Source organism: Platichthys flesus, chromosome 4 (genome assembly GCF_949316205.1).
Source record: "Platichthys flesus chromosome 4, fPlaFle2.1, whole genome shotgun sequence".
NCBI classification, from domain to species: domain Eukaryota; kingdom Metazoa; phylum Chordata; class Actinopteri; order Pleuronectiformes; family Pleuronectidae; genus Platichthys; species Platichthys flesus.
In genome coordinates, this window is record NC_084948.1 from 28,623,917 (window position 1) to 28,635,664 (window position 11,748).

The 11,748-nt window shown below is 50.2% G+C and overlaps 3 protein-coding genes across 5 annotated transcripts in view; 1 reads left to right on the forward strand and 2 right to left on the reverse strand.

The window, feature by feature from the left end:
* The first annotated feature begins 89 nt into the window (after positions 1–89).
* On the forward strand, positions 90–2,634 carry clrn1 (clarin 1). The gene is made up of 3 exons (XM_062385840.1): positions 90–641; positions 1,144–1,323; positions 2,272–2,634. The coding sequence occupies exons 1-3, from the start codon at positions 389–391 to the stop codon at positions 2,532–2,534; spliced, it is 696 nt and encodes a 231-aa protein (XP_062241824.1). The 5' UTR covers positions 90–388; the 3' UTR covers positions 2,535–2,634.
* A 2,706-nt stretch (positions 2,635–5,340) lies between these two features.
* tsen34 (TSEN34 tRNA splicing endonuclease subunit) lies at positions 5,341–8,851 on the reverse strand. 3 transcript variants are annotated; one of them, XM_062385837.1, is made up of 5 exons: positions 8,691–8,851; positions 7,443–7,712; positions 6,241–6,361; positions 5,880–6,170; positions 5,341–5,787 (listed from the first exon to the last, which is right to left on the reverse strand). In XM_062385837.1, exons 1-5 carry the CDS (start codon positions 8,817–8,819, stop codon positions 5,600–5,602), a joined length of 999 nt encoding a protein of 332 aa, XP_062241821.1. In that variant the 5' UTR covers positions 8,820–8,851; the 3' UTR covers positions 5,341–5,599. The 3 variants fall into 3 exon arrangements, with proteins under 3 accessions (XP_062241821.1, XP_062241820.1, XP_062241822.1); XM_062385836.1 differs by having other exon boundaries at positions 6,241–6,364; XM_062385838.1 differs by having other exon boundaries at positions 6,241–6,364; positions 8,586–8,715.
* Positions 8,852–9,025: 174 nt separating this feature from the next.
* Positions 9,026–11,748, reverse strand: part of eif2a (eukaryotic translation initiation factor 2A) — a 5,761-nt gene continuing 3,038 nt past the window's right edge. Inside the window, exons 10-16 of the mRNA XM_062385823.1 lie at positions 11,556–11,712; positions 11,403–11,487; positions 10,604–10,936; positions 9,789–9,893; positions 9,581–9,688; positions 9,437–9,502; positions 9,026–9,336 (exon numbers count right to left, since the gene is read on the reverse strand). Coding sequence (XP_062241807.1) covers positions 9,271–9,336; positions 9,437–9,502; positions 9,581–9,688; positions 9,789–9,893; positions 10,604–10,936; positions 11,403–11,487; positions 11,556–11,712 — 920 coding nt within the window. The 3' untranslated portion in view covers positions 9,026–9,270. The remainder of the gene's footprint in view (positions 9,337–9,436; positions 9,503–9,580; positions 9,689–9,788; positions 9,894–10,603; positions 10,937–11,402; positions 11,488–11,555; positions 11,713–11,748) is intronic.

An 11,748-nucleotide genomic window follows, 5' to 3' on the forward strand; every position in this document is an offset into this window, starting at 1 on the left:
GAACACAGCGATATAAACACAATATAAACACAATGTGCACGCTGCTGAAAACCCGCTGACCGCAGGACGAGGGTCCGGATGAGCTGGGCCGCCAGGTCCTTTCATTTATAGCTCAATTATTATTAATTATTAAATGTTCTACACCAGGGGCATGAATCATGGTTAAAGAAAAGAAGAATATGCCTCTGACACTAACGCCGTTTGGGCCTATCATACTCCCTCTGCTGGTTAAACATGGGACTGAGATTAAAGTGAGTAAACTAGAACATCACAATGATGTCAGCCCCCCCACCGTAATTTAACCCCTTGTTACCATGGTGACCTGGACGTCATCTCTGTTGTTCAAGTGCCCCCCCCATCTCCCTCTCCTCCCCCCTCTCCCTCCATCATGTCCTCCGGTAACAGACGGGTCTTCTTCTCGGTCTCCGGTGTCCTCGGTCTGTGCTGCGCGCTCACGGCGGCTGTGGTGACGGGTCTTCCTCTGTGGATCCGCGGGACCGCGCTGTGCCGAACCGGGGCCGAGCTGGTGAACGCGACCGGACCCGAACTGGACAAGTTCCTGGGAGAGCTGAGCTACGGACTGTTCACCGGACAGCGGCTGAAACAGTGCGGCCTGGGGGGGCGGGCGTCCCGCTTCTACTGTGAGTCCCTGATCCTGGATCTGCTCCTCACGTCTTCTCACCTGCTCATTCATTAGTCACATGTCGTCTGACGTCACTGTTCACTTCATTGATAATTATCAATATATAGTTTTGTTTATATTTATTGCCTATTGTCTATTTCCAGTACTTTGACCCTTTGCTGTTTTCCGTGATGTTTGTACTTGTTCTAAAAACAAACAGTTTATCAGTGAGTCTGATCCGGATCCGGATCCAGGTCCAGGACTGTGAGGCTGCCGGGTCAGACCAGGTCTCCTCAGTGAGGAGGTCTCAGCTGATTGGATGAAGAGACAAAGCTGCTCTGTCCTCAGGACTGTACACTGTAAAAAACCCTCTGTGCACTGTAAACCGCTCAGATGAGTTGATTTAAGTTGTTTAGTTTACAGGACGTTCAGAGGAGGTGGGAACGTTGACGTGAACCTTCTGATGATGTCACTGTGCTGCTGAGGAGACGTCACCCGTCTGTCTCATCTTCCTGTCTCAGTCTTTCCAGAGCTGCAGAGCGTCGTCCCCACAGCGCTCCACGTCACCATCATCTTCTTCTGTGGCGTGGTCGTCCTCTTCTCCTCCGTGGCCACCGGCTTCTTCTTTGTCAACGCCTTCGGACGACCCTACGAGATGCTGCAAGGCCCCATGGGACTTTACCTGTGGACCTTCATCTGCTGTAAGAAACACATCACTTACACCTAACTGAGGCTCCGCCCACACTGACACAGTTTAGTTTAAAACTTTGTATGTGTTTCAGGTGTGTTTGGACTTTTATTACTTTCCACCAGCGTCTCTAGCAGATGCTGCTTAGAACGGCACCTGCTGCAGGACTGAGGTCAGGGGTCAGGAGTCAGGACTGAGGTCAGGGGTCAGGAGTCAGGACTGAGGTCAGGGGTCAGGACTGAGGTCAGGGGTCAGGAGTCAGGACTGAGGTCAGGGGTCAGGACTGAGGTCAGAGTTCAGAACAGTAGTCAGGACTGAGGTCAGGGGTCATAATTGATGTCAGGGGTCAGGACTGAGGTCAGGAGTCAAGACTGAGGTCAGGGGTCAGGAGTCAGGACTGAGGTCAGGAGTCAGGACTGAGGTCAGGGGTCAGGAGTCAGGACTGAGGTCAGAGGTCAGGGGTCAGGACTGAGGTCAGGGGTCAGGAGTCAGGACTGAGGTCAGGGGTCAGGAGTCAGGACTGAGGTCAGAGGTCAGGGGTCAGGAGTCAGGACTGAGGTCAGGGGTCAGGAGTCAGGACTGAGGTCAGGGGTCAGGAGTCAGGACTGAGGTCCGGGGTCAGGACTGAGGTCAGGGGTCAGGAGTCAGGACTGAGGTCAGGGGTCAGGACTGATGTCAGAGGTCAGAACAGTAGTCAGGACTGCGGTCAGGGGTCAGGACTGAGGTCAGAGTTCAGAACAGTAGTCAGGCCTGAGGTCAGGGGTCATAATTGATGTCAGGGGTCAGGACTGAGGTCAGGAGTCAAGACTGAGGTCAGGGGTCAGGAGTCAGGACTGAGGTCAGGGGTCAGGAGTCAGGACTGAGGTCAGGGGTCAGCACTGAGGTCAGGGGTCAGGACTGAGGTCAGAGGTCAGCACTGAGGTCAGGGGTCAGGTGGACTGACGCTGCGTTCTGTGTGCAGGTGTGAGCAGCGGCCTGGTGATGATCCTGTTTGCCTCGGAGGTGAAACTTTACCATCTCTCTGATCGGATCGCAAACTTCAACGAGGTCAACTTCGTCTTCCAGACGCACAGCGAGCGCTACGACCGGTGCTTCTGGCTCTTCTTCCTCGTCTTCCTCCTCCACGGAATCAACTTCCTGCTCATCCGACTGGCAGGGATCCAGTTTCCCTTCAGGGAAACCAAAGAGTCGGACGGGAGCGGGGGGGCGGACCTCATGTACTGACGGAACCTTAAGAAAACCAGAAACTGAACCAGAGTCTGTATGAGTCCACATGAAGATAGAGACACATCCAATAGAAACGTCACGGTAGCCCCCCCCCCCCCCCCCCCCCCACCACAGGTCCTGCTCCAGGTCGTCTGATTCGTCTTTCAGATGTCGTAGCTAGAACGAGATGTTTGATCTTTCAACCCCCCCCCCCCCCCCCCACAGGATCTCCTCGCTAGGTGTGAATGATGTAGACGCACACACCCCCGAACGAAACCAGCAGAGTGACAACAGAAGTGACACACTATGGAAGATGTTGACCAATCAGAGCAGACTTTATAAGGAGGAGGCTCTTAAAGAGACAGGAGCTAAAAACGAAATAACGATCATTAATATTCATATTCTCCGGTGATACCATGTGACTATAGAAATAACTTCTATAATAAAGATGATCACATAGAATAATTGATCATGTATCTGATTATGTTGATTGTCTGACTTTTAAATAAAAAATGACACATGAGCAAATTTAGTTTTAACATCATGTTCTTAGAGGATCTGAGGATCTGGTGTGGATCGAGTCTCTGAGGGTCTCTGAAGACCCTGGTCCTCTGAGCTCCTCTGAGGAGTTTCTGAAAGATCTAGATTCTCCTCAGAGGATGAACCTCAGTCAGCTGCTGGAGCCCAACAGAACCAGCCTGACCAGTAAAGTGCTCCCAGTACCACAGACTGCAGCTGCTTCATTTACTGGTACTGATGTACTGGGAGTTTTAGTGGAGGAGAACATACTTTTATACTCTGATCCTTCAAGGAGCTTCATCCTGTGAAATAAATAAATGTATGTGGGGGGGGGGGGGGGGGGGGCAGATGGTCTGTGTTGTCTCCCGCGGTGACACCGACACCATCAGGGCATCAGGAGCCAATCAAACGATCAGGTGTGAGGAGGACGTGGCTCCTTGTGTGACCAGCAGGGGGCGGGGTCATGTTGTTTAAAGTCCAGAGAGCGACCTCCTTCAACATGCACTGTAAAAACTCAACTGCAGTTAGAACTTCTTCTCAAATCTTTCTCTTCAGCATCTCTGTGGGGACAGGAGTGTGAGTGTGTGTGTACAGTTTGCAGATATTATACATATTATAGTTTGGAAATGTCATAAATAATAATATTTACATATATATATAACAAATATTGTCACTTCTGATGTTTAAACAAGAGGCAGAATGTCTATGACGGGGTGGGGGGGAGCTTCCATTCCTCTTTGTTTAGAAGTTTGACTCATGGTTGAATTTTCTTCTTCCTCCTGATTTCGTGTGTTTCACTGAGTTCTGTTCATCCGGAGGTGAAGAGCAGCTGAAGACGTCTGCCTCTGATTGGTTTACTCTGATATTCTTGTCCTGACTAACCAATCACCACACCTCACCACAGAGGCAAGAGTACTATCCAATCAGACGCAGAAAAGGCTTGTGATGCTTTGGGCGTTGAAGAAGAACATGACTGAACGATGTAGGGGATATTGAAGTGTGTGTACTATGTGTACATGCGTGTACACACCACTGGTCCTATCAATAGTTTGTTGACCAGGGTCCTCACTAGTAAATCAAGCATGTGTGTTTGTTCAAAAGGAGGCGGAGCTCCAGCAGGTGTCCGAGCTGCAGTGTCGGAGGTGACCTCATGTCAATGATTCCACATCTGTACATCACATCTGTCTGCTCTGTTTCACCTCTCTCACTTTATTCCTGTCATCGTGTTCTCTGCAGACTGACCCCCCCCCCCCCCCTATGAATACACTGCGACACGTGTTCTCTCACGTGCTGAAGTGACCGTTAGATTCAAACTGATTCCAACAACTGTAACTTTTTAAAACTTGACCAGATGTAATGACGTGGGTGTCACAGGATTCAGTTTCTCAGCGTCGTCAGATCAGCTGATTCAGGGTCAGTTAGTTCATCAGAAAACACTGGAGACTGATGCTACAACTACTAGTAGCAGTGGCAGCTCAGAACTATTAGAATTAGTAGTACTAGTAGTAGTAGTACCACTAGTACTACTACTACTACTACTAGTACTACTTGTAGTGGCCGTTCCACTAAGTTCCAATACGAAGGCCACTTGCTTGTGTCTGAGGAGTAATTCCTCACAGCTGACTCGTGTCCAAACATCGACCCGGTCCCGCTGTAACCCGATGTTAAACGAATCCAGGAGGCTGATTACACTTGAAGTGATGGATTTTATTTTCCTTTCCAGCTCAGTTCAGAAACATTGTTCAAACGATCCATTATCGAGGAGGGGGGTGCCTTAACTCCACACTGGTCACAATGTCCCTTAATTATTATCACTGACGTCAACAATCACTTTCCATCATCTTCACGTAAATGTCATACACATTTTTACGCACAGTCCACATAAATGTCACGTTTATTTCACGGTCAAAACTTGTTTGAGTCTATTCCTACAGACTCCTCACTCAACACTCTTCTTGCGCTAACTACCCCCCCCCCCCCCCCCGTCTGATTGACAGAGGACAGAGAGACCAGGAGTTCAGAGCAGGTTTCATATGAGGTCATAAAATAGTGTCCCACCACTGGGAGGCGTCGTCCATGTGATGAACTGACAGGCGCTGTGAGCGAGTTTGGAGCTGCTGTCATTTCACGTTAATCTGACATTATGTATAAACACTTCAAACATGAAGTTACAAACTGGTTCTTCTCATGTTGTGTTGTTGTGTTGATGTGTTCAGTTCCATCAGCACCTGTGTGTGTCCTGGGAGAGGATCCTCACATGGGACTGAGCTTCATTCAATGATCTATTCTATGAATAACAACAAGCTGTCAGTCAATTTTATCTTTATTATCATTAATTGAAAACTTCAAAAGGAAATAACCTCAAACACTCGATTGAGAAACTAAAGCTGCATCAATGAAACTTTCAGAATCAATCACAGGATTCATGATGTCATCGATATGAAATCAAATGTTGTAAACATGGCAAGTGCCCCCTGCTGGACACACTGGGAGTCCGAATCCCTTCCTGTCCCACCTGTAACCGGCTGCTGCCTTTGATCTGGATCAGATCCAGATCCAGGTCTTCAGACCATCCCGCTCCACTGTAACGACGTGTACCGCACCCCCCCGGCCGTCCCCGGCGAGCACAGCAGCACCGTCTTCTTCACGTTGGATCCCAGACGAGCCACGGCGAGGACGTCCAACACGCACACCGACTCATCCAGAGACAGACAGACGGCGATGAAGTGGGCGTGGTAACGCAGAGGGTCACCTGAGGTCAGGACCAGAGGAAGAGGGTGTGGTCAAGGCAACATTGTCTCCTAACACGTCCTCCCTCAAGACAATTTAAAGACAGAATCTGACCTGGATAAACGAGGAAGTCGCCTCCAAACTTCCCTGCTGAGGTCAGGTAGAAGCCCCGCCCCCTTAAGTCTCTGAACACCTGGTACCTGATGTCCCCGCACGTGTCAGGCTGTGCCCTGATTGGCCAGTCAGCCTGCAGGACGGCCCGGTCCACTGGGCAGTGGGTCAAGCCCGCCCTCGACGTGCTCAGCTGGACCGCCAGCGCCGCCCAAGGGAAGGTGAAGCTCTGGTCCAGGGCGTCCAGGCGGCGCCCAAGGGCCTCGTCCGAGGTCCCAGGACCAGAGGCTGAATCTGAGGATCCAAAACCAGAAGATCAGGTTCTGACCTGCATCAGGCTGCAGGTCCTCAGGCTAACACTCACCTGTGTGTGATGAGGTCATTGCTCGGAGCAGAGCGGACTTCCTCTCCTCCAGAGCGACAACACTCTGCACCTCGTAGCTCCGCCTCCGCTCCTCCTCGTGCTGCTCCGCCCCTCCTCCATCCTGCTGACACAACACTGATGGTTACCAGCAGGTTAACTGACCTGGTAACTGACCTGGTTGACTGAGCTGGTTAACTCCTGGTTAACTGACCTGGTTGAGTGTCCTGGTTAACTGACCTGGTTAACTGACCTGCTAACTGACCTGGTTAACTGACCTGGTAACTGACATGGTTGACTGTCAGGGTTAACTGACCTTGTTGACTGACCTGGTTAACTGACCTTGTTGATTGACCTGGTTAACTGACCTGGTTAACTGACCTGGTTGACTGACCTGGTTGAGTGTCCTGGTTAACTGACCTGGTTAACTGACCTGCTAACTGACCTGGTTAACTGACCTGGTTAACTGACCTGCTAACTGACCTGGTTAACTGACCTGGTAACTGACATGGTTGACTGTCAGGGTTAACTGACCTTGTTGACTGACCTGGTTAACTGACCTTGTTGACTGACCTAGTTAACTGACCTTGTTGATTGACCTGGTTGACTGACCTGGTTAGCTGAACTTGTTGACTGACCTGGTTAACTGACCTGGTTGACTGACCTGGTTGACTGACCTGGTTGACTGACCTGGTTAACTGACCTGGTTGGCTGACCTGGTTACCCGCAGGTTAACTGACGTGTTTAGCTGACCTGGTTAGCTGAACTTATAGACTGACCTGGTTAACTGACCTGGTTACCCGCAGGTTAACTGACCTGCTTAGCTGACCTTGTAAACTGACCTGGTTAACTGACCTGGTTAACTTACCTGGTTAACTGACCTAGTTAGCTGACCTGGTTGACTGACCTGGTTGACTGTCCTGGTTGACTGACCTGGTTGACTGACCTTGTTAACTGACCTGGTTAACTGACCTGGTTAGCTGAACTTGTTAACTGACCTGGTTAACTGACCTGGTTAACTGACCTGGTTAACTGACCTGGTTAGCTGAACTTGTTGACTGACCTGGTTGACTGACCTGGTTAACTGACCTGGTTAACTGACCTGGTTGACTGACCTGGTTGAGTGTCCTGGTTAACTGACCTGGTTAACTGACCTGCTAACTGACCTGGTTAACTGACCTGGTTAACTGACGTTGTTAACTGACCTGGTTAGCGGAGGGTAGCGCGGCGGCGGCGTGCTGCTCGCTCAGCTGTCTCTCCTCCTCGGGCAGCAGTCGGAGGGGTCGTCCCAGGCGTCCGTTCTGTCGGGGCGTCCGGGGCAGTGAGCCCAGCAGCGCCCCCACCAGGCCACGCCTCCTCAACGTCTTCAGGTCCTCCATCCTCCACAGCAGGGGGGCGGAGTCACACACACCAACACCGACCACATCAGACGAGTCCGCCTCCTGCCTGTAAGGGGCGTCGTCCATCACCACAACCTGTGACAATCATCAATAATTATAATTGATTTACACACAGACACAAACACACACACAAACAGATACTGTTAGGAATTTAATCCTATCTGGTGTGTGGGTCTGACTGAACTCGTAACGAATAAAGACAGGAGGGGGGGGCATGAGCAGTTTGAGCCAGATAAGGCCCTCACACAAATGATTTATAATAACCCTTGCTGCATAGTGTTAATAGGGAATTTTTCAATTGTTCTAAATTGTAATATTCTGATATTAAAGCATAATTCCCTTGTCCCATCTGGGGACGAGTCAGGTTGACATAGTTTGGTGAAGTTGTTTTGATTGTCTACAAACAGAACGTGCAGCCGAGGAGCAGGACATCATGGACCAATAAGGGAGTACCAAAGTGATTTGCGGTGACTCGCCTCCAATATTTTAAACCAATCACATTAACTCTGCTGTTATAATTATATCATGCCCCTCTGTTCGGGGCCATTATGGACTAGTACCTATTGCTAACTGATTTAGCCTAGGCTGTGATTATTGTCCATAGCTCTTTCATTGCGTCTCAATAAATACTTGAATTGGACCAGTCCGGCTCATCTCTTATTTGGGATAAACCAACACACCTAACAGTACACCCACAAACACACAAACACAAACGCATTCACACAGACATACACACAAAGACACACACATGAACACACGCAGACAGACACAGATACAAACACACTCACACACAACCAAACACAGACAGATAAAAACGCAAACAAACACACTCACTCAAACAGACACACACACTAACCAACTTTCACAGACACACGCAGACACACACGCACATGTATATGACCAACTAGTTAACCAGATATAAAACCAGTTAAACAGCTGTTTACTTACTCTTCTCTCTACATGTGCACTGGTTCGTGTCAAGCTAATAAACTGTCGTAAATGTGACGTAAATCTGCCGTAACCAACCCTGTACTTTTAGTTTGAAATCCTCACCGTCACGTCCCGGAGAAGATAGCGCTTCAGACAGTGGGGCGGGACAGACGAGCCCCGCTCACTTTTACCCCGCTCACTTTTACCGACCGGAAATATGAACGATCGAACCCATTGACACATAGACACCATTGAGTGACAGCTGGGTCAGCCAATAACTGTCTGCGAGGCTGGTTTAAAACAGGAGCAGAACTTTATCATATAGCTCAAATGTAGATGAACTTCAAATACAAATTCTAATCAGCCTGCAGGGTTTTATTGTGAAAGTGATAAAGGCTTCAGCATCAGTTCTCAATGAGCGCGCACACACGCACACACACAAACACACAATGTCCTGCTAAACTTTCCATCTCAAACTTTATTCAACTGCATTTCCCAGAATTCCAGAGGCATGAGGTCAGGGACATGTGACGCAAGTGTATCAAGCCAGTTACCGCCTCTTAGATAAGCCCAACCCCCTGCTCACTTGAGTTCAGGTGGAGAAACTCAAATATTTCAATATTAACATTCAGAAACAGGCGTGTTAATGACAGTGATGGATTGTGGGACTTGGAGGCGTGCCCTGTTGCTCCTGCATCGCCCCCTACTGGCTGATCTGCAGCTCCTCCAGCTCCTTCAGAAGCTGCTCCTCCTTCTGGATCTTCTCCAGCTGCAAAACAAACCAGAGGTTTGTCAATCTCACTGATCATTGAACACGGAATGTGATTGGTCGTTAACCGACAGAAGTCAATTGGTTATTAATTGATCACCTGGTTCTTCTGCAGGACTTGTCCTGACGTCTGCTGCTCCTTCAGCTCCTCGATGGCTTTAAGTTTCTGAAAGACAGAAACTTACCAATCACAGCACAGAACAGGCCGAGCTCCTCAGGTCATGTGACCCGTCCTGCTTCTCACCTTCTTTAAATTCTTCATCTTCTTGTCTGTCTCCAGGTCACCGCTCCCGGGCTCTGATTGGCTGTTTGTGACGGGGGCGGGGTCAGGCGGAGGCTCAGACTTTGATTCCTGTTCAGGGATCAATACATCACATGGTGGTTACATACATGTATCACATGATGTTACATACATGTATGTAAGTAACAGCGGTCATTACTGGTCAGTTCACCTGTTTCGCTGCTTTCTTTGCTTCTCGTTTCTTCTGATTCTTCAGAGCTGATTTTGAAAGGTTCTTTTCTCCTGGACGCATGTTCTGAGGAGGCTCATCCTCGTGCTGACAGACAGGTAGAGAGGTGAGACAGACAGGTCCGTGTGACACAGACAAGTCCATGTGACACAGACACGTCCGTGTGACACACAGACACGTCCGTGTGAGACACAGACAGGTCCGTGTAACACACACACGTCCATGTGACACACAGACAGGTCCGTGTGACACACAGACAGGTCCGTGTGACACACAGACAGGTCCGTGTGACACAGACAGGTCCGTGTGAGACACAGACAGGTCCGTGTGAGACACAGACAGGTCCGTGTGTGACACAGACAGGTCCATGTGTGACACACACACGTCCATGTGTGACACACACACGTCCGTGTGACACACAGACAGGTCCGTGTGACACAGACAGGTCCGTGTGACACACACAGGTCCGTGTGACACACACAGGTCCGTGTGGCACACACAGGTCCGTGTAACACACACACGTCCGTGTGACACACACAGGTCCGTGTGACACAGACAGGTCCATGTCAGTCAGTCAGGTTCATGTCAGTCAGTCAGGTTCATGTCAGTCAGGTTCATGTCAGTCAGTCAGGTTCATGTCAGTCAGGTTCATGTCAGTCAGTGAGGTCCATGTCAGTCAGTCAGGTTCATGTCAGACAGACAGGTTCATGTAGTTTAAGGTAAAGGGGGAGGAGCTGCAGGTGATGTTTCAGAACCAATCAGCATGTACGCTGGGGGTCACCTGTTGGTCTCCTCACCAGTTTGGTGCTGGCCGAGGCCGGCAGGTGTCTCAGTGCAGGTGGGCGGTACGCCTGAGTGGGCGGGGCCTGCGTGGTCCCCAGCTCGCTGCTCGCCACCTGGTAATTCACGGGCCGCTCTGGGAAGCTGCCGTGAGGGAACGGCTGCCACAGAACCTCCCACAGCTCGGACCCGGCCTCCACGTCGCACCGGTGCAGCACGGAGCCGGTGTAGTGCCAGATCTTATAACCGTTACTGACCCGCAGCCTGGGAGAGCAGGTCGCCGTGACCACGTGTTCGCCATCAGGACACCAGGAGAACAGGGTGGCGTCTGCAGCCTGAGGTTTAGACACCTGGAAAGAGAGGGAGGGGTCAGACTGCGTCCAGGTTCCTGTCCCCCCCCGCGACAACAGAACCAGCCTGACAGACAACAGAGCTGGTTCAAAGGTTAAAGGTCACATCTGATCTGAAGAACCTACAGAAACAGATGAAGCCTTCTGATCCTACTCTGAGTTCATTTCATCCGAGACACAGCAGTACCACCGGAGATCATGAGGGGGCAGTGTGCTACACTGAGACAGTCGCAGCGCATGCGGAGGACATTTCCACAACGGTGGACCTGAGTCAGGAGGAACTTTATGAGTTGGACCACCATCGTTCACAAGACGAAGAGGAACTTCATCACAACCTCCTCGGGCACTGCGCTGCCCTCTAGTGGAAGTCTTTCTTCACAACATGCCAATGTAAAGGACACATGGAAGTTAGAAGGCAGTGAAGTTTACATCATTTAAAACTGAAGACTCGTGGCTTCTTCCTCACCTGTTTGTACTTCTTCACGTCCCAGACCTCCATCTTACCCTGCAGGTTCCCGAAGCCGGCCAACACCAGAATGTGTCCCTGAGGACTGGAAACAGGATTAAAATCTGACGTGGATCCACCGACTCGGCTGTGAACCTGCAGGCGGGTCCTCACCTGTAATAGGCGGCATTTCTCGGTCCTGTTCCAAAGTCGAACACAGGGTCACATTTGAGGTTGAAGACAGTGGCTTTGGCCGGCATGAAGCCGTACACCACACAGAACTCAGCGGAGTTCGGGCTCCACACCACATCGTAGATTGGACCATTCTTCGCTGTTTCAAACCAGAAAGAAAAGAGTCTGTAAACAT

What these genes read in the sequence shown, in the direction of transcription:
- clrn1 (XM_062385840.1), top strand. Translation starts at nt 389, where the DNA reads ATGTCCTCCGGTAACAGACGGGTCTTCTTCTCGGTCTCCGGTGTCCTC. An exon ending in GCGGGCGTCCCGCTTCTACT is followed by an intron (nt 642 to 1,143) that starts GTGAGTCCCTGA and finishes TTCCTGTCTCAG; the next exon opens with TCTTTCCAGAGCTGCAGAGC. An exon ending in CCTGTGGACCTTCATCTGCT is followed by an intron (nt 1,324 to 2,271) that starts GTAAGAAACACA and finishes TTCTGTGTGCAG; the next exon opens with GTGTGAGCAGCGGCCTGGTG.
- tsen34 (XM_062385836.1), bottom strand. Translation starts at nt 8,819, where the DNA reads ATGGTGTCTATGTGTCAATGGGTTCGATCGTTCATATTTCCGGTCGGT. An exon ending in ATCTTCTCCGGGACGTGACG is followed by an intron (nt 7,713 to 8,690) that starts GTGAGGATTTCA and finishes TGATTGTCACAG; the next exon opens with GTTGTGGTGATGGACGACGC. An exon ending in AATGACCTCATCACACACAG is followed by an intron (nt 6,171 to 6,240) that starts GTGAGTGTTAGC and finishes TTGGATCCTCAG; the next exon opens with ATTCAGCCTCTGGTCCTGGG.